Genomic DNA, 15,993 nt, shown 5'->3' with positions numbered 1-15,993 from the left:
ACATACAAGGTGTATGTACCAACATTGAGGAAGGAAATTATCACGCATGATGTCAAATTTGAGGAGGAAAGGGATCTCAGGAAGTCATTAGAGTGTGAATAGGCTACAACACAGGTGGAGGAGCTGCACATTCCTAAGTAGGAGGCTCAACCAACTCCTCATACCATGCCACATCCATTTGTTGGGCAGGTCATAAAACAATTTGATGAAGAGATAGCATAGGAGAGAGAGGAGAGAGAAGAGGAGCAAGCATGGTCTCGTCTAGCAGTGACTCTTAGCATAGGCAAAAGAAAGTTGAGGTGGGATGATTAGTTGATTTAGGAGGCCCAGGACAAGGTGGGGGTACCTAGCTTTACATTTAGGTAGAGCAAACAACCACAAAGATACAAAGGTTATATGTCATTGATGACTGAGGCTTTAGGCTCAGAGCCTTCTAGTTACAAGGAGGAAGCCTCTCAATAGGTTTGGTGTGATGCTATGGTGGAGGATTACTCTTCCTTCATGCATAATGATGTATGGGAGATTGTGCCAAGGCCAGAGGGAAGATTTGTGATTAGATCCTGGTGGGTCTACAAGATTAAGAACATAGCTGACGAGAGCATGGAGAAGTATAAGGCTAGATCCATAGCCAAAGGATTCTCCCAGGTGAAGGGAATTAACTAAAATGATACTTTTTCACCCATAGCCCATTATTCATCCATTAGGACCATTATGGAACTTGTAGTGCAGATGGGTTGGAAGATCCACCAAATGGATGTGAATATAACCATCCTCAAATGGTGTGGTTGAGGAAGAGATTTACAATGAGCAATAACAGGGGTTTGAGGCACATTGCAGGGAGACACATGTGTGCAAAATCAATAAAGCTCTATAAGGGCTCAAGCAAGCCCCGCGGACATGGTACTCTTGCATTGACAACTATCTTCTGGGACTAGGCTTCACCAAGAGTGAATTTGATCCTAACCTATACCACATTATGGTTGGGGGGAAACCTCTCATTCTTTTATTGTGTGTAGATGGCTTAATATCGTAAGGGGACAAGAAGCTCATCATTGAATGCAAAAAGGATCTTGTAATAGAATTTTAAATGAAGGATATAAGGCTTATACACTATTTCCTTGGGTTAGATATTTAACAGGGAGATGGAAAAATGTTTTTGGGACAAGGAAAGTACGCTTTGGAGATTCTCCAAAAGTTCTGCATGTAGGATTGTATGTCCATGGCCACACCTTTGGTGACAAAATGGAGGAAGGTAGATGTTACTAGATTAGAACGAGTTGATGCCACACCCTATAGACATTTGATTAGGTCAGTGATGTATCTTGTGAACACGCGACCTGACATTCACTATGCAGTGAACCAATTGAGTCAGTTCATGGTTGAACCTACTAGAGTACAATGGGTTGATGCAAAACATATCCTCGGTTCCCTTAGAGGCACAATGGATTATGACTTGTTTTATAGATAGGTTAATGGACTGAAGATGGAAAGCTTTTCAGATGCATATAGGGTAGGAGGTTCCATAAACAAGAAGACTAGTTCAGGTTGCACCTTCAACATTGTGTCAACAATTGTTTCCTGGTTCAACGTGAAGAAAATATTAGTGGCACTGAGCTCATCCAAGGTTGAATACATGTCTGTTAGCTTGGCATATTATGAGGCTATCGTGTTAAGGAAGTTGCTTGTTGGTATTTTTAATGAGAGGTTGGAGCTTATTGTCATGCATTGTGACAATAATAGCCGCATTAATCTCTCTGACAATCTAGTGTTCCATGACGGCTCGAAGAACATCGAGATCTGGTGCCACCATATCATAGATTGTGTTCATAGGGGAAAGTTCATACTTCAGTACATTCCTACATCAACGCATAGGACAAACATATTGACCAAAGCTTTGCCTAGAGGGAGCTTTGTATTTTTCAAGGATAAATTGGGTGTAGTTCAAAAACCCCTTCATCTCTAAGAGGGAGTGTTAAATGGAGTCAGAGGAGGAAGGGTGAACAACTAAATTTAGAAAGAGCACTAAATTTTGGAGAGGGTCCCACAAGTGAAGCTAAGACAATTTTACTTTTTCTTAGTTTTGACTTAGGAAAATTTAAATTTTCTTGAAGTCAAAAATTAAATTGATCTCAGTCGCTCATTGACATTTAATCTTAGGCATTCGTGGAAGATGGTATGTGAAGTTGACTTTATAAAGAGGAAACTGGTAAACAATTGATTACACAATAGAGACTTGGTGGCTAAAGGTAACAATAAGAGCACACTTTTGGCTAATGTTTCAACGAACTAGGGCTTCATACCAACCCAAATACATGGAGAAAGAGAGGTTGTTACAACTTCATATATTTTCCAACCAACGCATACTTCAACTAGGCCATATTCAAGGCATGGAAGAGGTCATGTTCATACTGTACAAAGTTATACGAGTTCGTACAATGCACAATTTGATTGGGCTGAGAGGCTGAGAGGGTGTATCAACATGTTGAAGAATTTGTAGAGATAAGGGAAGTTTTCGATTCATTGTAAAAAAAATTGAACGATATTTTTGCTAAAGAAACCTAATAGAAGCCACCAAATTTGCAGATTTTCCCTAAATGGGGTTTCCTAGGTAACAATTTGTTGTGTACAGTTTTATGGTGTGTTTGTCTTCATTTGTTCTTTATTTTCTGTTGCATGCTAGTTAGTAAATTCAATATATTTATGGGTTAAAGTTCAGTTTTCAAATCTTTCCTTCGTATAACTCACACGTTAGATAGCTAAGTTTTAAGGAAACTAACAACATGATGAAATATCATTTTTTCAATAATACTTGCATTCGTATTTAACTATGTTGGGTGGCACAGGGATTAGCTAATTAGTTAATCTCACAATTATTCAGTGGATAACAAATTAGCTAATTAAATTCTCTAACAATTATTCAATGCATAACAAATATTATGTTATCCAGAATATTTGCATTTAGGTTTAACATTGTTTTATTTAAAAAAATATTTTTATGTTTTATTTTTTTGTATTTATCATTTCTATGATTTTCTTATTTATCTATTATAAAACAGATTAATAAACTTGTGTAAAATATAATATAATAATAATAATAATAATAATTATTTAGAATTTAAATTCTATTATTTGAATTATGTTAATTTTTTTTGGATTATATTGATAATTTTTGTGCTGATTTTTTAATCATTAAAATATAATTTGTTTGTGCTAAAAATAGACCACATTTACTAGTTAAAAAAGTCTACACAAAAATTATCAATAAGATGAAAGAGGATGAACTACATTTACTCCATTAAAAATGTCTTAGGAAAAATTATTAATATAATGATTGTAAAAAAAAAACCTCAAAATTATTTTATATAAAAATTTTCAATTTTTTTACTAACTTTATCTTAAAAAAAGTCAAAACACTAGTTGAGTTTACAAAAATAAATAAATAAATAAATAAATAAATATATATATATATATACACTTGAATTTCAATATAAAGTTTAAGGTTTTTTTTTTTAATTAATTAATTTATTTATAATGGTGATTTTTAAATTGATTGTCATTTACTAAAAGATTTATAAGATTCAAAACACAAGTGACAATGATACGTCATTAATTGTGATTTTTTGTTATAGATTTTAATAATTTATTTATGCAATATAATTTAAAATAAAATAAAATTAATTAATATTGTTTTTGGTTTTTTAAGTTAATTTGGTTTGAAATTTTTAATTAAAAAAAGAAATCTTTGTTTGGGTGTACATGAGGGAAGTGGGTTAAGACAAGACACCCCGTCACTATCTCACTATTATAGCTAATTCATGATATATTAGGACTATTTTCTATTACTCCTCACATGCACATGTTGAGCTATAGGTGTTATTTTTCCATACCTCGCACCGTGAGTTTCATTTCTAGTCCTTAAACTCGCCTCACCATTCGAGGGCACCTCAATGCCATTTTCTCCCATAAAGTCTTTATTCCTCGCCACTGGAAGCACAACTCCTATGCAACTGCTTAGTATAATCAGAGACAACCTATTTTTCTAGTCACTTAACCTTCCATCCCTAGTGTGGCTTCCCTCTATATTTTCAGGGAAGGTCGCCTTGTTGATGTGGCCTCCCCGCTCTCGAATTTTTCCCTCACCATTCCAATTCCATAGCCTCTTCCTCAATCTTGGGGCATGGACCTCCAATGCATACTCAACGGGTATCTCTGAGCAAGTTTGATCAATTTTAGGGCCGATTTGATGTGGATATTTATAGTTTCTATGTCACTTTGGTAGCATCACTACAAGCTAGACACCCCTATTCCTTTTTGTTTATCTAGAAATCTAGTATATCATAATGAGTTTGGCAGTGAGACAATTTTTATAATGCTTTTGTAAAAAATTGGACTAGAAGTTTACTATTTTGTCAATGGTCTGCTTTTCAGTGGCATACCATACCGTGACCATAATAAGTAAAAAGCAGCGAATGTAATATCTGTTTGATATGAAATAGAACTTCTAAACTCACTTAAAAAAACAAGTGTATAAAAAAATTAGAATTATATATTTAAGTTGCGTAATTTACAAAATTCAAATGTTTTAAGAGCTTTTTAGAATATTGATTTTATTTATACATATAAAAAAAATCTCATCTCATAAAAAATTATATTATCAGATCTAAACATTTCAAAAAAAAATTAAGATATTGAATTTATTTATATATTCATAAATATATTTTAAATAATAAAAAATCACAATCTCTCCAAAACAAAAATTATATTCCAAACATTTTAATAAAACCAAATTTATTCCCATTTTAACCAGAAAGCCAAATTTATTCCTACTGTTAAAATGCACTTTATGCCCTTCAAATAAAGTAGGATCAAAACATTAACCTTCTTCCACCTTGTCTCAACTAATATTTTCTTGTCTGTTCTTCCCTTATTATTCCTTGCCACAGCAGCAAGGTAATAACGTATTCAAAAAACATTAATATTGACATTAATTTTAAATTTACCAAAAATTAATGATGTTATCTAATGTTTTTTTTGAAAAAAAATTAATTTATTTTTTTATTTTTTTTAAATCTATTTTTTATTAGAGTCTTATTCTTTTTTAATGATAATATGTAATTTGACATATTAATAACCGTGTACAGCAACCAGCTTAGTTAAATTTAATTACTATGGGAAAACACACTACAAATAGATTCTAAGTCTCGAAAATTTGTCCAGCACAAATATCGAACCGTCTGACTCCCTCCAATGGCCGACAACGCGTAAGCTATCGGCATCCCCGAAGCGATCTTTGCCGGTATTTTTCCTGTCCAGATCAAAGCCTTTCGTGGAATGCACAATACCAGCATTAAATGGAGCCTTAAGGTCTCCGACATTAATAATAACCGCGTCACTGAATTAGTGCTCCAAATATTACACAAGGTTTCCGAATTTAATAGTAACCGCACCATGGAATTAGTGCTCCCACACAACACAAAGATTAGGCAGTTGTCTATAACGTGATTTTTTGAAAGTCTTTTCGACGGGTTTTTCCGGTCCAAATCCGGCAGGAATTTATTGGAATCACAATTCCGTCACCGAAATCTTCAAAAAGTCGCATTATAAACAACTCCAAAAATTAGTGCTCCGTTGTAAATGTAATTGGACCGACGATTCTGACAGTAGCGAAGAACCAGTAGACGATCTCCACGTATTTGTCGGTTTCGAACCAGAGACCGAGGCTGCCGAGCCTGGGAGATGTTTGAGGTCTATTTCCCACGGGATTGCGTGAAACTTGAAAGTACATGGGCGTCTTCACAACCGACGCGATTCGATCAGGATACCTCCATAATTTACTGGTAATTACTTTTAGCAAACAAATTTCGGCATTGAGTACATTTTTCTTCCGCCAAACGTGTCTTTTCAAGTGGATTCAAGAGAACATCGTTATCAGGAATATTTAACATTTTTTTTTTCTCAAAAGGAAGGTTACTGGTTAGATATAATCAAATTTAATAATTTTTTCCTAAAAAAGTTATTTGTTAGTTAATGATAATCAAATATATATAATAATAACATCATTTTAATTATCAAATTATACAATATTCATGGAATTCTGATGATGCCAAAACAAAAAATGTTGTTATCAACGTTAATATTAAATTTAAACTTTGTTCAAATTTCGAATTGATAGTCTATAATTTTTATAAAGAAAATACAAAAATCTAAGTTCAATTTAAAACTTTGTTGGATGGTTTATAATTTTTATAAAGAAAATACAAAAATATATTTGCAATAAAATAAGGTTAATTATTTTATTTTATTCTATTTATATTGATGATGGGTTTATTTTGGAATAAGGTTTTCAAATTTTTAATTTAATTATCAAATATTTATTCAATGAATAATAAAGTTTTTATTTTTAGATAATATTTTAAAATATTTTTATAAATAATCATAAATCACAGATTGAGATATATTTCTAAAATAGTTATGTCTTTTTTGTTTTTTTTAATTAAATTTATTAATTAAAAAATATATATTATATGAATATGTGTTATGGTTTTTGGGATATGTAATATAAGTAAGCCATGTTATTGGCCCATAATATTATCACATAGTCTATTATAGGTTAAGAATCTCCATGATAAAGTGAGAGTAAATCTCAATGATAAGAATCAAGTTACATATTTTTTTTAAAGGATATATGTTTAACCTATGTATTGATTCTTTTTATAATTAATAATAAAATTATAATTTAAAATAAAATTATAATTTAGTTGGTTTTTATGATTTCTTTGAATCTTTGTAATGTGATATCTATCATGAGATAAGTGTTTTGATGCCTGTCAATATTTACCAACTAACTATTTCATTTATAAAAATCTACTCATATCAACATTAATACACTTCAATTTCTAAATATTGTAAATTATATAAAAATAAACATTTTTTTAAAACTAAAGCACTTTGTATTACCAAAATAACTCAAAATTGCATAGTTGTTCACCAGACCACCAAGGAGATTTTTGTTAACTCCTGGGGATACAGGAGGATTCATACTTCTCTACTAATCCCATAATAAACAAGGATGGCTGCGAAGCAGCTAGTCCCTGCACATAGTTCTATCTAGCCTGCCGACAGTTTCCGAACTAGATCAGGAGATTCAGAGTTGATGTTTGAACGCAAATAAGCAGCTTGGCTTTCAACCAGGTTTTCTTCCCGGAAATCTCAAGCCTAAGTTTCACTTTCAGAAAACATAATGAATAATAAATACGTTGATAAATGTTTACAAAACCAAGTACATGGGCTGTCGTAGGCTTCAATTTTTAAGAAGTGCTAGCAAGAGCTAAGAGCAAAATGCAGCTTCTGTATACCAGAAGTTTTAAACAGGAAAGAAAAGACAATCTGAGGATAAAAAGGCATGTTTGCAAGGCAGAAGAAATGTATTCCTGCAAATAGGCTCGTTTTAGTAATACATAAATCACACAATTACAATATATATAGTCACATGAACAAGTTTCAGTAATACATAAACACGATTCAAGATACACCAGTTTATGTTGCTAACCCAAAATGACACAACTGCAATAGAAATAGTGACATGAGAATACAAGACAAGCACGAATGCTAACAATTAGGACATTAGTGCCGCAGTCGAGCAGAGACGATAGAAGCATAAAAAATGCGAGTTGCAGCACCATGGCGGACCCAAATGCATATTTGAAGCATCCGTCGTACACCTGTAACAGAGAAGGAAGCGGGGAAATAAGACATGTGAAGAATACAAGACAAGCACGAATGCTAACAATTAGGACATTAGTGCCGCAGTCGAGCAGAGACGATAGAAGCATAAAAAATGCGAGTTGCAGCACGATGGCGGATCCAAATGCATATTTGAAGCATCCGTCGTACACCTGTAACAGAGAAGGAAGCGGGGAAATAAGACAATGCGTAAGATGATGCAAAATAGATGTTATTGTTTTTTTGGTTTCTTTTTTCTTTGTCTTTTGACTTTTACGATGTCAATAATCAGAAGAGTCATGAGAATAAGTGCTAAGAGAAACAATGCTGTGAGTTCAGTAAGTTGGCTTATACTAATGGATTCCATGTTATGTGAAGCGGGGAGGTGTATGTGAATATCCATGTGTAGAAGAGGCCAATTTATACAAAAGTTCAACGTGTTTGTAAGGTGGTTTTAAGTGTGAATGGAGCTAAAATACTTGAGGCTCGGATGGAGCAGGGTAGAATTTAATGGTCGGTAGGGAGCAAATGGCATATGGAATGATGTATGTGGCGGCAGAAGTAAATGCGAAATTAGGTGATGTATCTGACGTCGGGCAATCTTGGTGGTAGATTGGGTCCGACAGGAAATCTATGTCAATATCTAGGTGCAGAAATCTTGAAGATCAGATTGGAGCAGGCCAGTATTTAATGATGGGCATAAAACGAAGACCTTATGTTAAGTGAGCGATCGGTGCAATTAGGTGATCGATCTGACATGGGGAGCAAATGGCATATGGAATGATGGATGTGGCGGCAGTAGTAAATGCGAAATTAGGTGCCCCTTTGAGTCTGTGAAGACAAGAGCCAAGATTACAAAACGAAGGCAGAGTACGTCAGCTGAACTTAGGGATACAAACTGTCAGAAACCTAGTCTTTATCATACCTGTATTAGCAATCAATGAAGATAGAAAATCGCTATAGGGCATATCAATCAGCAACTTATACTAAAATTTTGATGATGGGAAAACAAACGCAATACAAGACTTCTAGAAAGCTAATGATGCTTCAAGTAGGAGGCTGCAGAGCAAAGAACATGCATTTTCTCAGTACTATGTGTGCAGGTAAACTTCTTGCACACAATTCAAAGGTGCAGTTCATTTAAAATTATAAACATGTTCAAATAAGCCTAAAAAGAGTCATCAGCAAATTATCAAGGCCATCAAAAGATCGAATGATTCAAAGATCATACTCCAGAGTTGCCAATGGCAGTTATGCTCGAGGACTGTAGTCTGGGATATGGTTTAATGCTATGAACACGACATGAACCCAAAATCAGACCCACAAGACAGCATAATTCGGAGGCAATAATGATAAATCATAAATCACAGATGTAAGACAACAGCTCTATCGTAGATTTAAGACTTATGAACATTTTAACCACTGTTCTTTGCAAACCTGCTGAGGCATATCCAGAAGGCTACAAGCAACTTCATAACTATTAGTTGCCAAAGAGAACTCGAGGTAAATAACACCTTGCTGGTGCATGCTAGCACCAATAGATCATAAGTCTGACTACCCTGCAGGCCGGAAAACGAGTGCATTATGACAACTAATAAAAGGTGTAAAACCTCCCCAGCCAGATAGTAAGTGATACAACATGTTCAACCATGTAATTATTCATATATAACATCTCAAGGAGATGACTGCAATCCCTATAGCACATATCTCCATGTATGTATTCAAATGAAATGTTTTCAGTGTATCTAACAATAAATGATCAAACAAGGAATTGCCAGATACAAGGACACTCATTTCATGTGGTTATAGAAGCATTGAAAAGAGTCAATGAGTGATATAAACCCAAAAAAATAAAGAATAAACCTTAATTTGTAGAGTTGGTGAGGCAATGGTTGAGTCATACCATAATCCCAAAAGCGCAAGACACCATCACCTACCTATTGGCTGTCAAGGATTAGACATCAATGAAGACAACACATACGCAGTGTATTTTGCATGTATCAAAGATCCTATTAGTCTATCCTGCAGTTCTTGGGAACTGGAAACTGTATGGCAGGTAACTTAGCAGTGGACGTACTGCAAATTATGCACAACTACAATATATATGCATGAAAACAGTTAAATTGTTTTTAAACATGCCTAACTTGAAACATACAGCTCACATTCAAATCAACCAATAGAATAATCTTCTGACTACATACACACAAAAGAGCATCTAAATTGTTCACGTGTTCTTAATAAGCCAATATGCTACACTTGAATTTTTGCACCTGATTGATGTTGAAGATACTTAATAGTTTCTCCAGCTTTCCCCATTATAAGGCCAACCTGTAGCAGACAAATACATCAAGAACATTTCTCGAAGAATTCTACAAAAGTGAACTCAAAAAAAACCCACTAGATTCTATATACACATAGTCATATACATATCATGAACAATCGCATGGACAGCAACTGTAAATTTCATTTGCTTACTTTGGCATTGGGAACATCCATTTTTCGAGCAGATGTCTGAAAACCAAAATATGAACCTGGTTGCATTGACGAAGCAACATCACCATGTTGCAAATTCCCAATAGACTGGGTCTGAGGCTTTTGTGCAAAAACATTATCTGTGGGTTTCAATTACAATAGACCTTTTAGTCACCAAAATCATTATCCTTTGCATCCACTATAACAGATAGAATGCAAACAATTTCATCATTATCAACAATCCAAATGATATTTAACAAAAAAATTGTATTATAGACGACAGGTAAACTAAAGAAATTATAAACATGTCAGCATGGAAAACTAAGGTAACAGACAGGTATATTATTACAGTGAACCTACACGATGGAGGAACCCCACGATGACAAAGGACATATCCCAAAAATACAAATAGCAGCCATTTCCTAGCTAGACACCATGAAACTAATATCAATGCATAATGGCAACAACGACATGACCTAATGTCACACCCAGTAAGCTACGACACGTATTTATCACTTGTATATATTTTCTTAGATAGAGTAGTCACAAAGCAGCAAGCCCCTCCAATAAGGCTGCGTGCGCCCATCTGTTAGTAGGAACATGTGTCACTTAAATTGGTATGAGAACGGAGCTTGCAGTCATGGCAATGGATTATTTTATTAATAATATGTAGCAGTAGAAAATGTGTAGCTTAAGTTCCAATTGACATTAACTAGTGCATTTAACATTTGTAGAGATCCAGGAGAGTCGAGGTCTATCAGAGGGAGTGTAACAGCTCCCAGTTGCTGCCTTGCTGACAGTGTAATCATTACAACTATGACCTTGCTAATTTTAAATCCCTTACAGTATGCTCACTGGTAGATATTTCTAGTTATTATTGCTTCTACCAACAACGTCTGAAAACTTATTTCAGTTAGATCAATGTCGGTGGAAAATAAAGGCAAAAATATATTATATGACTCCTCTGCTTACACGGCATTTCGTCTACTACAGATCGGCTCTCAGTAACTTGCATAGCTCTTATAAAGTTGTATAGTGAACGAAGAAGTCCAGTGAAAACAGAATACAGATTCATTTCATATAAATATGATGACATAATACAGATTGGAGCAGGCCAGTATTTAATGATGGGCATAAAACGAAGACCTTACGTTAAGTGAGCGATCGGTGCAATTAGGTGATCGATCTGACATGGGGAGCAAATGGCATATGGAATGATGGATGTGGCGGCAGTAGTAAATGCGAAATTAGGTGCCCCTTTGAGTCTGTGAAGACAAGAGCCAAGATTACAAAACGAAGGCAGAGTACATCAGCTGAACTTAGGGATACAAACTGTCAGAAACCTAGTCTTTATCATACCTGTATAGCTCGTATGTTAAGTATGCGTATGCTATTACTCTGGGAAAGAAAAGTAAAATTATTGATCAAATACCTCCAAGTGCTGTCGTACATCTCCACCACCATTATAGGTGTAAGTATGCACTATGTGCTTTGAATAGGCAACCCCTGTTGACATCAAGGGATAATAAAAGTAACACAAATCAATTTAACTGCATGTGCAAAAACAATTTAAAGCTGGAAAAGACACAATGCTTGTGCAACAGCTTTCAACATGTAACTTCTTACCAAACAAATTGCCATCTGGACTCCACACAACACGGTTGTCATACCTGTAGAGATTGGTGTATTCAATGGGTTTAGTTCAATATGCTTATACCTAGTATACTCATTAAGCAACAGGTTTCATGTCCTTGTTGCTTACTCTATACTGGAAGCTATTACTCTGGGAAAGAAAAGTAAAATTATTGATCAAATAGCTCCAAGTATGCACTATGTGCTTTGAATAGGCAATATGGACAGCACAAATTATGTTTATAGCTGTATCTTCCTAATAAAGACATGATATGAGTTCTATTCGCATTCATTAAGCTTGATATGGATAGATGAGCATGATACAGAAGCTTAACCCTACAGAAACCTAGTCTTTATCATACCTGTATAGCTCGTATGTTAAGTATGCGTATGCTATTACTCTGGGAAAGAAAAGTAAAATTATTGATCAAATACCTCCAAGTGCTGTCGTACATCTCCACCACCATTATAGGTGTAAGTATGCACTATGTGCTTTGAATAGGCAACCCCTGTTGACATCAAGGGATAATAAAAGTAACACAAATCAATTTAACTGCATGTGCAAAAACAATTTAAAGCTGGAAAAGACACAATGCTTGTGCAATGGCTTTCAACATGTAACTTCTTACCAAACAAATTGCCATCTGAACAAAAAATCCAAACTAAAACTCTCATATGGACAGCACAAATTATGTTTATAGCTGTATCTTCCTAATAAATACATGATATGGGTTCTATTCGCATTCAGTAAGCTTGATACGGATAGATGAGCATGATACAGAAGCTTAATCCTACAGAAACCTAGTCTTTATCATACCTGTATAGCTCATTTGTTAAGTATGCGTATGCTATTACTCTGGGAAAGAAAAGTAAAATTATTGATCAAATACCTCCAAGTGCTGTCGTACATCTCCACCACCATTATAGGTGTAAGTATGCACTATGTGCTTTGAATAGGCAACCCCTGTTGACATCAAGGGATAATAAAAGTAACACAAATCAATTTAACTGCATGTGCAAAAACAATTTAAAGCTGGAAAAGACACAATGCTTGTGCAACGGCTTTCAACATGTAACTTCTTACCAAACAAATTGCCATCTGGACTCCACACAACACGGTTGTCATACCTGTAGAGATTGGTGTATTCAATGGGTTTAGTTCAATATGCTTATACCTAGTATACTCATTAAGCAACATGTTTCATGTCCTTGTTGCTTACTCTATACTGGAAGCTATTACTCTGGGAAAGAAAAGTAAAATTATTGATCAAATACCTCCAAGTGTTGTCGTACATCTCCACCACCATTATAGGTGTAAGTATGCACTATGTGCTTTGAATAGGCAACCCCTGTTGACATCAAGGGATAATAAAAGTAACACAAATCAATTTAACTGCATGTGCAAAAACAATGTGAAGCTGGAAAAGACACAATGCTTGTGCAACAACTTTCAACATGTAACTTCTTACCAAACAAATTTCCATCTGGACTCCAGACAACACGGTTGACATATACACCCGGTTCCTTAACAAGTGCTGCCTGCAGTCCCATTGCAAAAGATTAAACTGATTGCATCATACATACAGTGCAAGTTGAACAAAAAATCCAAACTAACACTCTCATATGGACAACACAAATTATGTTTATAGCTGTATCTTCCTAATAAATACATGATATGAGTTCTATTCGCATTCAGTAAGCTTGATACGGATAGATAAGCATGATACAGAAGCTTAACCCTACTACAGCTAGCCACATGTCACTATGAATGCCATTGATTAACTTATACGACATACAGGATAAGGTCACAGTAATGTAAATGAATATGATAGCTTAACCAAGTGACTTGATTCACGTAATTAGATATCGTTACATGAGAAGAGATGATACAGGAGCTATATCCATTGATTTAATTAGACAATAATCGTGACAAGATAAGATAGCACTGGTTATAAGCTCATATTGGACATTCATTATTTATGATGCATTATGATTATGGATTCCTTATAGGTGATAGGTAGAAACAGGCAGCAAGCAGCACATACCTTAATGACACAGAGCTATATAGCTATGAACAACGAGGTATAACAAGAGATTTTCTAGCTTACCTCACCTCCGTGGGCTATGGCTGGTTCAAGATACTAGTATGTTTCAACCAAACTCATTGCTCATATAAAACACGTATTCTCCATATAGAGATGATATCATGACATAACAGCTACTATTCCACCTTAAACGTAGCTGGCAGAGAAACCTGTGAACCTTTCTGGCAATATCAAAAGCATTACCCGAATCAGTTCATTTGCCATGGATGGTGTAATATGCACTGCCCTTTGTGAAAATAGAGGGAGCGGAAAATTATGATTAAACCTCGGGGTACATAATATTTTTACTAAATCATAAAAAGGGGATTTCTCTTCACGCAATGGTTCAGTCATACGAGAATGATATCTGCTTTATATCAAAATTAGTAAGTAAAAAGACAACGATCCAAAATATGGAATCTTCAAGGGGATTACTATCACCTTGAAATATAGATGTAAGTAGTTTTTGAAATTTCGAAAACTTTCTGAAAATCTTTGATCCCTTAAAAACATTATGTGCTTCATAGAGTGCAGGCGTTATCAGCATGTTAACCCTCCGGTGATACTTTGTAAAAGCCCTCACAGGTTCCGGCTTCTGTAGCTGACGTGAGGCAGAATATGATTAAAATCTGCCCTGAAGTTAACTCTGAACAAGCTTACACTCTTGAATTTTGGTTAATCTTTTCATACATTGTTCTGTCAAGCTCAGGTTTTGAAGATTGGATTGTATGAATTGCTGTACATTGAATTGGACTATTCATTCTGCTCACTACAGTGTTACAATTATTGACACAGTGTACCAGAAAATACATAGAGCAAAGGAACTACAGCAATATGTGAGCTGTTTGTATCAAGAAGACAAAAATTAATTGGCCAGTGCTTTCATGGCATACCTTTATGTTCAGTACTGCTGCCCATGATAGGCATTAACCAGTGTTTGGATTGGGTCAAAACTGTGTAATGAGCGGGTTGATCAACAGACCCTCTTGACCAACATAGTCCCTCTCATGTGTGTTGAGCAGATGTAATAAATAGGCGTTGAATACGAATAAGAGAGGGGTGTTACCATTAGTATTTGATACTGTACTTCAATGATTGAACTAAAGGATACATAAGAGGTATATGACAGAAAATGCAGCTGGTATTAAGTACCCAACCTTGAACCTTAAGCTCAAAACTCTTTGCTAATCTAATTGAAATTCATAGCCTTCATTCAGCCCTCTCCAAAGTATTTGATAGAAAGCAGTCAGCATAGTCATTCAGATCAAACAGTAGTAAAAAAAATGTTTCAAGTGGATATTAAGTCAATTCAACTGATACAAGAGTTCAAAATATTAGTGGCCCGCTTCATTTTCATTGAGTTTCCAATAGTTACAACAACATTTTCTAGTTGCAGGACAGGGAAAATTTTAAGAAGCCCCCCTAAATTTACATGTATAATAAATGGGCGAATCTCCATGGTATATAGGAAAAATGGAAGGCGATTTTATCAATAATATGATATGTATATATAATTTTTTGGCGAATCTCTCACCAGGCATGGCAAATATTCTCAATTATAAAATCTTATGTTTATTGAATACACAAATGAAATCATTGCATTTCTTTAAAATATCTTTTGAAATCAAAATTACCGATATTTGATACCTTTCGGGGGTTAGTAGATCCAGAGTAAAGATGGATCTATGCTGGTTTAATTCCCCCATTTAAATAGGCTACATTCCAGGTGAATACCATGGGTCAATACCATGTGCCATTTTGGTGAATACCATGGGTCAATACCATGTGCCATTTTTATTTTTATTAATAGGGTTAATGTTTTTTTGCATGGTATTAATAACAATCTAGTCCATGGTATTTGTCCCATAGTATTTTGCCCATAGGTTTCACCTAAATATAACGCATTTTTTTAGTGTTCCTAAATATAAGGTGACTTATGGAGTAAATATAAAAAAATGTTTTATTTGTTTACCATACCTCTCATTTATTTATATTTTTATTAATTTACCATACCTCTTTTACAAATATGGTATTTGGCCCATAGGATTAACTTAAATAAAACCTCTTTCTTGAGCCTTCATAA

The 15,993-nt window shown here is 34.6% G+C and overlaps 2 protein-coding genes across 2 annotated transcripts; both read right to left on the bottom strand.

Annotated features, from left to right (window-relative positions):
• Window positions 1–7,527: 7,527 nt before the first annotated feature.
• On the bottom strand, window positions 7,528–12,337 carry LOC149189766 (uncharacterized). The gene is made up of 4 exons (XM_089411929.1): window positions 12,262–12,337; window positions 11,821–11,864; window positions 11,627–11,700; window positions 7,528–7,895 (listed from the first exon to the last, which is right to left on the bottom strand). Exons 1-4 carry the CDS (start codon window positions 12,291–12,293, stop codon window positions 7,545–7,547), a joined length of 501 nt encoding a protein of 166 aa, XP_089268055.1. The 5' UTR covers window positions 12,294–12,337; the 3' UTR covers window positions 7,528–7,544.
• A 253-nt stretch (window positions 12,338–12,590) lies between these two features.
• Window positions 12,591–13,188, bottom strand: LOC149189765 (protein TPR3-like). The gene is made up of 3 exons (XM_089413284.1): window positions 13,102–13,188; window positions 12,911–12,954; window positions 12,591–12,790 (listed from the first exon to the last, which is right to left on the bottom strand). The coding sequence occupies exons 1-3, from the start codon at window positions 13,131–13,133 to the stop codon at window positions 12,702–12,704; spliced, it is 165 nt and encodes a 54-aa protein (XP_089269410.1). The 5' UTR covers window positions 13,134–13,188; the 3' UTR covers window positions 12,591–12,701.
• Window positions 13,189–15,993: the final 2,805 nt, after the last annotated feature.

This window comes from Pinus tabuliformis, chromosome 3_1, assembly GCF_031772625.1.
Source record: "Pinus tabuliformis cultivar Carrire ecotype Pingquan chromosome 3_1, CPIR1, whole genome shotgun sequence".
In the NCBI taxonomy this organism is placed as follows: domain Eukaryota; kingdom Viridiplantae; phylum Streptophyta; class Pinopsida; order Pinales; family Pinaceae; genus Pinus; species Pinus tabuliformis.
Note: the sequence above shows the minus strand (reverse complement) of the source record. Positions and strands in the feature narration are given on the sequence as shown.